Genomic DNA, 13,233 nt, shown 5'->3' with positions numbered 1-13,233 from the left:
TCAGACGGTGCGACGTCACACTTTTGCAATATAAAAAAGCCATGTTAGAAAACTAATTTTAAATGTTATATCGGGTTTCAGAAAACTGTTTTAACAAATTGTAATAGGAATTGATTAAAATACTCTATATAGACAGAGTTCAGACAAGATTTTGGAAAAATATCGATGTTTTAAGAAAAATTCAACTGCAATTTTGAGGGGGGGGAGGGGGGGGGGGTTGTAGGCTGGGGTGTGATGTCATTTTAGGGGTGGGGGTCTAGCTTTTTCATTTTTGTGACAATGTGTAATGGAGGGGAGGGGGGAGGTAAAAAATCATCAAAAAAAGCGTGATGTCATTTATGGATGACCCCTAAAATATATTCTGTCACAATTAATAAGTTTTTATTAAATATGTTTCAGGACAAGGATAGCTAATGCATCAGATATCAAATTGATAGCCATTGACTGGTGTAATCATGGCCTGCACGTGTCGTGAATAAATTACAGCCGTACATTCCTGCACATCTCCAAAAAAATAACAACCTACTCAATTCATCTTGCAGGGTTAAATATAATGGCCCTGGTGTTGACACAAGATTATAATGATGTGTGCACAAGCCAGGCTAACTCCAATGTGCAGGAAATTGTACGGCTTGCCTCCTTTCTTCCCATATGTAAGCAAATCCATGGAAACGTATATTGCATTAGACTATCAGCTGCCGGCTTCCGCTACACAGGAACTGGCACTACAGTGAAGTGTGATTTTTGTGATATATCACATGACATAAACAGTATAGTCTCTGATCCATCTGACAAAGAATACCATAAAGCTCTCTGTATTATCCCAAATGAGATCACAACAGCTGATAGCATAGAAAATGACAACAAAATTGATTTTGCTCCACAAGCTTCAGGTTTTACCAACATAGATAAACAACCAGAAAATATTTGTTCAGTTAACATAGAACTACAAAATGATACCCTGGTTATGGAAGACACATTCCCTAAGGAATCCAACACACATGATTTTAATGAAGGTGATGATGAGGGCTATGCAGATGTATCAGAACAGCCCACTGCACTTCCAAGTAAGATTTATATGTTTTAAAATACATTTGAATCAACTTAATTTTTTCCACTTTATTAGTATTTCTACTGCTAATTTTTTATGAGTATGGTTATTTAATTTTAAATTATAAATAGGGTTTACAACCAGTTTTCTATTTTCTTTCTGCAGCTGATCCAGTTTCTGGCATCACAAGACACAACTCTAATTCCAGCAATTCATCTGGCTACAATTCTGACAGTTCCCTTGGTAGGAATTCTTATAATTACTCTCTCCTTTTTTTACTTACTTAACTGACTTGTAAATTCATTTTGTTGCGTTTGATAAATAAAAGAAACTAAAGCTATTTTTTTTTCCTTCAGCATCCAGTGAGCTAAGTGACTACTCCGTTGAGTCAATATATTTTGGTAAATATTCATCAAGTAGCCACTTTCTTTATATACTTAAAAAAAATTCATTGTAGCTTTCTTTCAAATTATAAATTATTTGGTTATTTTAAATTATTTTTCTCATCAAAATTCTACTTTATATTGGGTTCTGTTTGACAAATATTCATTTTTTTTTTTTTAAACTAATTATAGATTTGTGGATCAAATAAATTAAAAAAAAATTATTTGTATCATTTAGATGACAGTGACCTATTTGAATCAGAATATTGTGATTCAAAAGTAAAATATCAAAGCTCTCAAGTTAATGGGAGAGAATGTAAGAAGAATCCAGGACACTTTGCTTATTTCCCCTTGGCGACCTTGACATTGGAGCAAATCCCAGCCAATACAAGACATCCTGATGTTTTGAAGTTCCTTAATTTCTGGGGAACTTTGACAGCTAGAATAGTTGTATCCACTCCAAGTAATGCAGCTTATCGAACAGGGACAGGATTTGTCTTTGATTTAACAGGCCTAGAACACAAGAAGCTGAATAACATCAGAAAGTTTGTTCCATTTCTGAAGAAAAACAAAAGTAGAGTTTATGTCCAGACCAACAAACATTTGGTTAAAGATGTAGAAGATGTTGGAAACACAGTAGTGGAGTTCTATGACAGGCTAGAAAAGAAGTGCTCTCTCAAAGTGGAGTCTGTGCTCTTCAGAAAAACAGCAGGAGACAGCAGTGTCATTTTGATTTGTAAATGTCCTGATCCAAGTTTTGCACAGCTGCTTTACAAAACAAGGCAAGAAATGTTGACATTGGCGGACATGTTGCCAGGTAGAGCTAAGGAATGTATGACCAAAAAAGTATTTATAATCAGCCATCCACATGGAGGAGAAAAGGTTCTGTCTTATGGTGATTCCGTCAAGGTAAAATTTGACATGAATATTGCGGAAGATGGAAAAATGAGACTGGCCAAACTAACTGGTCAGCAACAAGGTAAATTAATATTTTAACATAATGCTATAAATAATTTATTAATTAGTCTTGGATCATTATAAGTTATTAGCATTTCAAAATTAATATTTCTTTAATCTACAAAAATGAGATAGAATGTGTATGGTTCAATGACGTTAATGCATTTTCATTCTGCTTGTGATGAATAGTTATTTTTCAATTTTTCAAGTATTTTACAAGTTATGTTTACAAAAATAAAAATTCAACTTTTCAATGTCTTACAGCTCCATCAGATTTCAGCAGAAGTCGCAAACTTTTCCTGTATGCTGCAGACACATGCCAAGGGGCGTCTGGTGCACCTGTGATTCTCTTCAAGAAATTTCAAGAAGCTGGATTGGAGGAGACGAGATACAAACTTGATGTCTGGGTTCATAATGGCATAGACAGGAGCTACAACCTCAGTGCCACAGTCCTCAGAAGTAAGTGGAGTAAACAAATCTGTGACGTTTGAAGTTGCCTGAGTTGTTTGTTGTTGTTGATACTATGATTTAATATGGTGTTTATTTAAATGTAGACATTTTTTATTTAATTTGTTTTTGGATGGTCCTGCTATTTATCAGGTATAGTTTCTAAACTTTTAATGGACTTTAAAAATAAGTTGTGTTTTCTATCTGATCTGAGGTCACTAGGGCAGATGAATTTGAATTGACTTAGATTAGTTCCTGCATTAATGGCTTAGGCAAATGAGTTACAGCAGTGATGCTAAACAACATTCATGCGTACATGTCCCTATTGTGGTAATGTCCACAGTCATGTGTACATTTCCCTATTGTGTCCCCAGTCATGTGTACATGTCCCTATTGTGGTAATGTCCCCAGTCATGTGTACATGTCCCTATTGTGTTACTGTCCCCAGTCATGTGTACATTTCCCTATTGTGTCCCCAGTCATGTGTACATGTCCCTATTGTGTTACTGTCCCCAGTCATGTGTACATTTCCCTATTGTGTCCCCAGTCATGTGTACATGTCCCTATTGTGTTACTGTCCCCAGTCATGTGTACATTTCCCTATTGTGTCCCCAGTCATGTGTACATGTCCCTATTGTGTTACTGTCCCCAGTCATGTGTACATTTCCCTATTGTGTCCCCAGTCTGTGGGCCTGAAGATTTCCTGCCCCCACCAGCATCAGCCCAACAAACCCACCAAGACAGTGATGATGAAGATAACCCAGGCAACCAGCCAGTTACCTCTCCTGTGTACAAGGTGCTGACCCACCCATCCTACCCTGCCTACATCCTCTTTAACAAGAGGTTGGACAGCTTCAGCCAGTGGGGGTACCACAGCATCCACAAGCCACATGACCTGGCAACTGCAGGCTTCTTCTATGCTGGTAAATCATTTTGAGGGTCTAGCCCAGAGTTCCTGTACAGCGAATGGTGTGGCTTAGGTAGCAATCACCCTGATGGGTAATTAGCCAAGGGGATGGTAGTTGCACTGAATGAGCAGAAAAATATATATTTATTCAATCAGGATATGCAGATTGTGTGCGCTGCTTCCAGTGTGGGCTAGGCCTGAAATCCTGGAAACCTGGAGATAATGTGTACACAGAGCATGAGAAGCACAGACCAACTTGTCCATTTCTTCAGGCACAGATTAGGGCTGGCTTTCACAACTCAACCAACACAGCAGGAGATGATGGTATTCTTTTAGTTTTATTGGAATACAAACATTCTGTAAATATTAGTTATAAAGTTTGTGGTTAACACTCATTTTTGCATCATAGTTATATGCAATGTGTAAAATAGAGTTATCCTACTATTTTCAAAGAATATAGTCCACTGTAGTGTTCAGAAAGTTTTATTTAAAGAAGCTTTTGGAATTTGGGTATAATTCATTTTCTATCTATGTTGTATATTTTATAAACCAAAATCATCAAACAATTTTATTTAAAGACTTCTCTTTGATAATTTATTTAATTCCATAGCCTTTCACTTAGTTTTTTAGATAGCATGTACTTGCAATGATATTTAGAGAACATTGTACACTATCATTGAGATGGGACATATCTAGTAGAGGAAGTTGTAGAGGGAGTTCACTTTTTTGTTCTAAGAGAATATGTTCATAGGGTGGTGAAATTATGCTTCTCATATTTTTTTGCCAAGATAACAAGTGCTATGATGAAATGTAACTAGACATAAAATATTCTTATCCATAGATGCTTAGAAGTTGCTTTTTTAAAATACATTTTTATAAAGTGTACTTGATATAGTTTTTAATACAATTATTTAAAACAAATCATGAAACAATAAAAAAAAGCCTTCTTCATAAAAGCTCATTAATTAAACAATGACAAAACACATTTCATGCAGTTTTAATGTTATTTCATTTTTTGCGTTTGTCTTGATATATCATTAGTAGCTGCTGTTTTGTAAATAATCATATAACACTTTTAATCATGACATTTTTATTTTTTGTCTAGCTAATATTGACCCAGTCAGCTGTGAGCAGGTTTCAGATCTTACAAGTACAAAAACCCCAACCATTCTAGCTCCAAACAGTACTGAGAGAAACAGCAGTGTTCTGGATAATGGTGAGATTAATACATTTAATTGCTCCTTTCTCTAATACAATGGCCTATTCATTGATGTCACTTTTCCGATTTAGTATAAAATCCAATATTTCCATTTCAGCTACAATTTTCCTGAGCTGATTTAGTTTTCTACTATTTTTTCCACTGATTGTTGTTTTTTTCCAATTTTTTCCCGAAGTTTTAAAATTTAGAAAAAACAACAATGGAAAAGACATCTATGGAAACAGCCCACATGTGCATTCCACATATTACTATCTAAATTGAGTATTACAGTACAGTACTTAAGTCAAACGGAAAATTTAATATGCGCTTTTCTTTATAATTTACGATAGCACTAGGCAAAAAGATACGATACAGAAAAGGAGTCTTCCATAAGTGACGTCACACTCTTAGTAGGTAGTCCAAACTGGCGAAAAAGTGCGTTTTAGGGTCAGTTTTTGCGGTTTTCAAAAAAAAAATTTCACTACTTCTAGTTGTCCTATAAGAATAAAAATTATATGTCAATAAAGTTTAAGTCTTTATCTGTCGTAATCTGGTATTTTTATATCTGTAACACATGTTTGAATGTGTTTTATATTTGTTTGAAAAGTATCAGTTACGTCAACAAATTTCACCATTTTGCGAGTACCGATCGACCCCACACTGTTTCATTTGGTTGCAGCTTCGCGACGAAGCATCGTAGAAGCATAATCTTAATGTCATTTTAAAGAGCGAATTCTAGTCTATCGTTTGATGTATAAATTGAAAAAATAACTTGCTTATTTCATTTAAAAAAATCAGTTTTTAAAATTTAAATGACGATATATACACGAAAACAAACTAATTCTGTTTCAATTTTTACACCGATGTAAAGTTCGCTTTTATAACTACTTTGTGTTGTAAATTCAAGTATTTCTGATTTACCGTCGCGAAGCCGTGCCCTCATCAAGCATATAACCCTCGAGTCAACTTTCAGCCCCGAATTAGTAGCTCGCCGAACGGTTTTAAAGGTTGACGACCGATGATGCTAAACGGATTTTACCCTTGCTAGAGCCTTCAAACAAGTTGTAAGTATCATTTTTAAAGTTTCATTTCCATTTTAATAAATGAATTTTAAGTTTGAATGTCAGTTTGGTTTAATTAGTACACGTTATTAATGTAAATTTGAACGCTAACTAGTCCACGGTTTTAGCGTGTGAACTACGCTTGTACACAGGATGTGTTTAGACGTGAAGCTATTTAATTCAGGACATTCTAGGGACTTAAAATATGGATGCACTTAACTATTAGATGCTAGTGTTTACTAATTCTTTAAAATCTATCTAATGGGATTAATGATAGGGTCGTATTACTACAGTTTATCTGGACTATCACGTCAAAATTATGAATCGACAAATTCAAAATGGCCACCAGACAATCCTGGTAACTATGTGGACGAACTCAATTATTTACAGGGAACGAAGGCTAAATACTTATAAAATATTAATGAAACACAAAAGAAATTTATAATTATAATTACTCTACATTTTTATTTATTTATTAAAAACAAAAGACACTAATTTTTAAGGACTAATGTGATTAATTTTTTATTTTCTGTTGTGCACTCTGATTCTGATTCCCCTGCTGAATAATGTGAAATGGCCTGCGCCAGTCTCCTTAATAAAATGTACCAGATCAATTTTTAGATGGTAATTTATTAAGATTGTACATGTTGTGACTTAGTTTTAAATGTTATATTAGTTGTAAGTGTAAGTAGTAATAGTAGTATTTCTCATTATTTATTTATTTTATATGCATATAGTAGTAACAATGAAGGACAGTTAAGTTGTCCTATAGGATGTTGAGAACCACAGTATGGCACCTTCATCATTGGATATCTCAACCATTGTGGCACAAACAACGAATATTTCATTCAATAGAATTAATATTAAAAATATACTATCAAGTATAAATTACCTTTAACAAAATGGTATTTTCAGACTTTTTCATGTTTGCAGCTAGTCATAGGACAAATAGGCTAGTAGTAAATTTAAATATATTTTATTAATCACTAAATAAATTATTTATTTCATAGCTGGAGACATTTATGGTGGCCTATCCAGAACTTTCCTTACAAGGGAAGGGAAGAAGGCCAAGCCCCCCCCCCCCCTACAGTTCCCAAAACATATCACTTGCTCTTGATGCTCCACAAGATCAAGGTTGAGGGAAACAAGACATACAAAGATGTGGAGTCGTGGTTTTAAAAACTGTTCCCCCAAAGCAGTTATCAACCCGATAGGTTTGAATGTAGCATCAACTGCTACATCACTTGTAGGCATTACGTCTTTATTAGATTACATTATATTACTCCACTAAATTTTGATTCTGTTTCTCCTGCACTAGATAACTGTGGCATTTTTTAAAAAATAATATTTTAACTCATATGATTTTAGAAAATAATGTACACATTCTTCCTGTTAATGTTACCAACACAATAGTTGTAGAGTTATTCTATGTCCAAAGCAAAAAAAAAAAATTGAATTTTTTTTTATTTTTTTTATGAAAATAAAAGTGACCAAAACGCATTTTTGTCATTTTCAATTATTTTTTTTACCTTAGAAAGACTCATTTTAGATGACTGAAAAAAATTGGGCATATATATTACAAACTTTGCAGTAACTTTACCAATTTCTACACTTCTGTTATTTAGTTTAGAAAATATGGGTTCTCAAAAATGGCACTTTTTGAAAATCAGTTTTTTACCAAATTTTGCTTTTTTAAAAATCGCATAACTTTTTTATTTATTGAGATATCTTTATAAAATTTGCGGCATAGAGCTTACAATTAAAAGTTCTTTCATGACATACTCACTCCAGAAGTCTGCAATCAATGGTTAATTTCAGTTTGGACTACCTACTCTTAGGCAGGAGGGTCGGTAATTTTGTGACATGTGGTGAGGGTGTTCCAGATAGTGTGACGTCATACTTTTACATTTTATAAAAATTAATGTTTGAAACTGAATTTTATCCATCATTTCGAGTTTTAGAAAAATATTTCAATAAATTGTATTAAGTTCATAACAAGTTTAACTTATTTTTACTTTTAACCTGATGATAGCATTAATCTGATATCAGTGTATACAATTCTTGTCACATTGCTGATACACTATAAAAATTATCTGTCACACTTTAAGCTAGTTTTTATATTTGATACCTTATCAGTGATTGACTCATTATTATATTTCTTATAAAAGCAGCAAAATGGAAGCTTACCCAAAATAAACTGCAGCAAAAGTTGTAAATCTTTTAAAACTAATTCCCTTCATAATCATCATTTCTGCATGTTCTGAATCAGTGGCGTAGCGAGGTCGGGTGTCTCCTGGTGCGGCACTTAATGGTGTCACCGCCAGAGGCGTAGCGACCCTTCCCGGGGACAAATTTTCGATTTGCACCTCTTAAAACACTATTTAACACTCGAATTAATCACTTAATTAAGTGGAATTATCATTCTTCTCTATATATTTTGCTTTCTTTTGCATTGGTGTCACCTGGTGCGATCCGCACCCCCCCCCCCCCCCCACTACGCCTCTGTTCTGAATACAATTTCAGTAATCTTAATTGTTTATTTTTCAGAGTTTAATATACATTTCAAACTTGTTTACTTAATAGGCTTGAGTGAGGTCATGGTAAAAATAGTAGATCACTTGTCTATTGCTAAAAAAATAAATTTAAAGCCTGTAAAGACATAAAGACATGATATTAATAGGTAAAAACTACAAAGCCAAAATCAAGTAGCTATATTTTAAAGATATACATTCTGCAAGTATATCCATGTACATATTACAGCTCCTAACATACATTTTGTGTTTGCTTCAAACATTTTTATGCAAAACATTTCATTTGACAACTCGTCATTTGTGCCAGAAATGTTTCTTAATTAAAATAAACAGTCTTATTTTATGTAACCAAGACCTTGAGAAAGATCAAGTGACCATACAGAAAGTACAGACCTTCAAAAATGCCTGCCTGAGGAAATTCACTAGACTTGACAGCTAGTAACAACCTATGCCAAAAGAACTACAAGCATTCAGGGATTTGAGCGTAAATCAGCCAGGCACAGCCTAAGAAAATAAGCAAAAGCATCCGGCAATGAGCATTTGAGGTAGACACCACCTATATGGATCACATGGTGAGCTGGAGAGAATTGACTAGAATAGGAGCTGTGGGTGCCCATGGTCAATAAGATTGATCAATCATGCATATATGATTTAATAACTTAAAATTGGAAATGAATTGGTTGAGTATTTCAGATCACTTTTGGCCTTGAAATGTTTAGCCAGCAATAAGGTTTCGCACAGGTAGTCCCAGTGCACACTTGTGGTGATTTTAAAAACTCTTCCTTATTAATACTTAGACTTGTTTACACAATTAATATTCAGATATTTGAATACTTTTAATCAGTGCTTTATATTTGTTACAATATCATTGGTCTTCTGATTCATTAAAAATTTAATAGTTTTTATTTTTACTGATTGATAAAAGACTGCTTGAAAAATCTAAGGACTGTGTGGTTTAAAAGATAAACAAGTGTTCTTTTAATTGCTTCACTATCTGCTCTCAGATACAACTTAACCAGCCATCCCGCTAAGTGTAGAAGTGGTATAAACAGCAGCAGGGATAAATATCAAGAAACAACAAACGTCTTACAAGAAGAATTATTTTGAGAAGAAACTGTGGAGATCATTTGCACTGGTTGGAATAGCATACTTTGCTTAAAGGAGAGCAGCGTTTGGCTTGCAATAACTGTTTAATAGTGTAAAAACTCACGTTTTAGATTGCTGTTCGTAGAAAAATATGTAACTGAAAACGTTAAGGTGTAAAACTTATTTTTGTGTTGGCTGTGTAAATAACTGATTAATCTAATAGATTCTGCATCCTTTAATGGTAAGTATTTTAAGTGAATACTGATATGGTATTTGTAATTTCTTGATGAATAAAGATGTTTAGGATGGAGCAGTAGTGCTATTGAGAAGATACACTTTTTAAAAAAGTGCCATTTTTTTAAAAACAGTTATCTGAAGGTAGGAAGCATCACATATTGGAAGTAATTTTAAAAAATAATGTTGGAAAATGGAAAGTACAAAACATCACAGCTAAATATGGTAATGGAAAGTGATTACAAAGCAGACAACTAAAATTGGAAATAATTACCAAACATACAGCTAAAAATAATGGAAGAATTACAAAACATACAGCTGAGGATTGAAAATTGACTATAATTACAAATAGTTGAAGATAATAGCTGAAAGCAGAGAGTAATTATAAGCAATTGGAAAATGAAAACTACATTTCAGCTAATAACAGCAAATGGATAATTATTACAAAATACCAACAAGTGCAGTGGAATATGTATAGAACATTTGCAAAAACATACAATTGAAGATATGAAATACACAGCAGAAGATATGTATAGTCAAACTTAAAAGCAGTAATAAAAAAAAACAATTGCAGCAAATAAACAAAATTACATTACAAAACATGAAAAAATAAGTTGTCTAAATATTAATCAAAATGATCACTCGTTGTATCATATGGAGTTTTTGTGACCTTTAATAATAGAGAGTAGATTGTTAATATTCTTCTGTATTATCTTTTTGTGTGAACAAAACCCACTAGCAAAGTCGTCACATGTTATACTACTAATTGACAGCTGTGTGTTAAGATTTTGGACTGTTTTAAAACAATCACTTTTTACCCCCATAATTTCTGCATGATACTTGTATCTTACCAAATATTTCCATTAAACTTCCAAAAAAGAAATTACATTCAATTTCATGAGACAAAGTTATGTAGTGTAATTTCACTGTAATTATAGTATTAATGTAATTGTCTGTTTTTTTTTATGCACAGCTTGGTTTACTATGGTTAATTATGCCAAACAGTTGAGACTTGCATCAATCTTGTCATGAGTTGGTCAACGGCATGAAGAAAAAGATGATCTGCAGTTGTAGCAAATACTATTAACAATTAATCAGTGTTTAATACAATGGCTACTATTGTTGAATTCTTTCACAGTAGTTTCTGACAAGTAAACCACATAGATATGATAACTATGGTATATTTAGTATATATATTTTTTTTCATAATTTTTAGTTTCATTGCTGAACTTTGTTGACCAAAGTACTTTAAAACTGTGTATTTACAGAACTTGAGCCCAACCAACAGGGCCTGGTGTCTACACTGTTGGCTATAGAGAACAGACAGCTGAAGGATCAGCTCAAGTGTAAGATCTGCAACAAGGCCCAGATCAAGGACCTGTTCCTGCCCTGTGGGGACCTCTATGCCTGCACAGACTGCTCCAGGCTGTTGACACATTGCCCATCTTGCAGTAAGGCTATACTTGCAACTGTTACTGTTTATCTGACATAAAGTGGTCATTCTTTTTCTTTGGTCAGTTTTTATGGATTGTTATGTTTTTATAAAATAAATGTTACAATAGAAACTAATGTAGATGAATGCCCAGACAGTTAACATGGCACGGTTTCCTTTTTAAGAGTTAACAAGCGCTACCTGCTTTTTTTGGGCTCTTTTTTATTGCATCTAAACTTTAGACAGCAATTCTTTAAAACTTTAACATCAAGAAGTGTGGCTGCTCTTACAATTTGTTAGTCAGTTGCCAAAACAATAGTAATTAAAATCACTGGTTATTTACTTTTAAATATATTTAAAAGCTATTCAATAAATATCCGATTGTAATCAGTGGTAATTTAATCAATTTTATAAAATTGGTCTCTATTAAATGCTGCTTGGCTTATTAACAAATATTCCTTACAGATTCCTGCGTAATTATTAGCTAAAAATCTTTTAAATTAAGCATTTTTTTAGTGAAACAATATGTTAAAAGTTGAAATTTACAGTGTAGTGAAAGGTACTCTGCAATCAAGTGGGAGGGCCAAATTAGAAATCTGTATGGTCTGTGTAAAAATATTTGACATTTTGATCATATTTTATATTGTTAACAGTTTTATTTGCTAACACATTACTAGTTTAAAAATATTTTAATGGCTTTGTATTATCATTTTATATTTTAGCATCTTTAAAAAGGTAGATTTTATTTGCACCGTTTTATTCTGCTTTTTATTAAATATGAACTCTGTAAAGATGAATATCTAATAAGTGATTTGGTAGAAGAAATATACTTTAATTAGAATAGGAATTTATAACTTGTTTATCCAAAAAAAAAAAAAACTGTTTAGTAATGAAAGCTTTAGGTAACGTTTTGACTTAAGTTAATGTTTTAATTAGATTAAGAAAGTATTTTATTGTGAACATTTTTTCTAGTTTTTTTAAAGAAAATTAAAATTGAGTTTATTGCCTAATTTTAACATATAGATATCCGATTTTTATGTTTCAACATTTTTTAAGGAAAAATTGATGGTCTTCTTATTTTAAAAAAACCAACAAAATTTACCGGCATTACCCCACCCTTTTTTACAGCTTAAATTAAAAACCAAACAACTGGTACACAGAAACTACTGAGATTTCAATTTTATTTTTCGTAACCACACCTCTTAGTAAATAATAGAGCTGGTCCCAAGTCCAGAGGAATGCAAAAGAAACCATCCTCACTAATCCAAGAAATATTTATATAAACTAGGGGAAGAAACTAAAACAACCAATTATTTTAAAAACTTGGTGCCATGTTAACTAGCTGCGCATGCATTTTCATGTCTTAGCAGCTATTCTGTTTGATATTCTGTTAATTGTTTCCTGAAAAAGTAATATGTATATCGCCTTAATGATACCACATCAAATACAAATCTGACAGATGTAACTCTCACAATATATGGTCCAACATGTTATCCTCTTGTTCTTTGGCAAATATATTTTATTTTACTCTTAACCTATATTAAATTTATTCAATTACCTGTTGCATGATATATTATTTCTAATAATAGTAATATATATTGTAATATATATTTGCTACCTTAACCAATATGTTCATGAAACAGTAATATAGAAAAATGGAATGATAAAATTTGAAAATAATAAATCTTGTAATGAAGACCAACGTTTGAAATATTAGGCGAAAAGGTTGATTAGTTTTAAGATTCTGTTTATATAATTTTTGCATGCTTTTCAAAGCACCAGGTCTTAGTGTCATAACAGTTTCAAACCTGGTTTAAAAAAGCTAACCACGTTACTTTACTATTTTGAATGTCTTTTATGAGCAAACAAGTCCTTATCGGTTATTAATTTGTATTTCGCTCTTTTCGACAACTTTTTAACATAAATTAATTAAACATAAGGTCAAA

At 32.7% G+C, this 13,233-nt stretch overlaps 1 protein-coding gene across 1 annotated transcript; it reads left to right on the top strand.

Moving 5' to 3' along the window:
* Positions 1 to 553: 553 nt before the first annotated feature.
* On the top strand, positions 554 to 13,233 carry LOC131940100 (uncharacterized). Its single transcript, XM_059298679.1, has 9 exons — positions 554 to 1,067; positions 1,196 to 1,294; positions 1,408 to 1,452; positions 1,673 to 2,413; positions 2,656 to 2,850; positions 3,522 to 3,761; positions 3,902 to 4,069; positions 4,851 to 4,961; positions 11,124 to 13,233. The coding sequence occupies exons 1-9, from the start codon at positions 554 to 556 to the stop codon at positions 11,345 to 11,347; spliced, it is 2,337 nt and encodes a 778-aa protein (XP_059154662.1). The 3' UTR covers positions 11,348 to 13,233.

The sequence above is a fragment of the Physella acuta genome, unplaced genomic scaffold (genome assembly GCF_028476545.2).
Source record: "Physella acuta isolate Inbredline_101_S28 unplaced genomic scaffold, ASM2847654v3 ptg000308l, whole genome shotgun sequence".
Classification (NCBI taxonomy): domain Eukaryota; kingdom Metazoa; phylum Mollusca; class Gastropoda; family Physidae; genus Physella; species Physella acuta.
The sequence above is the reverse complement of the archived record's forward strand: the minus strand, read 5'-3'. Positions and strand labels throughout refer to the sequence as shown.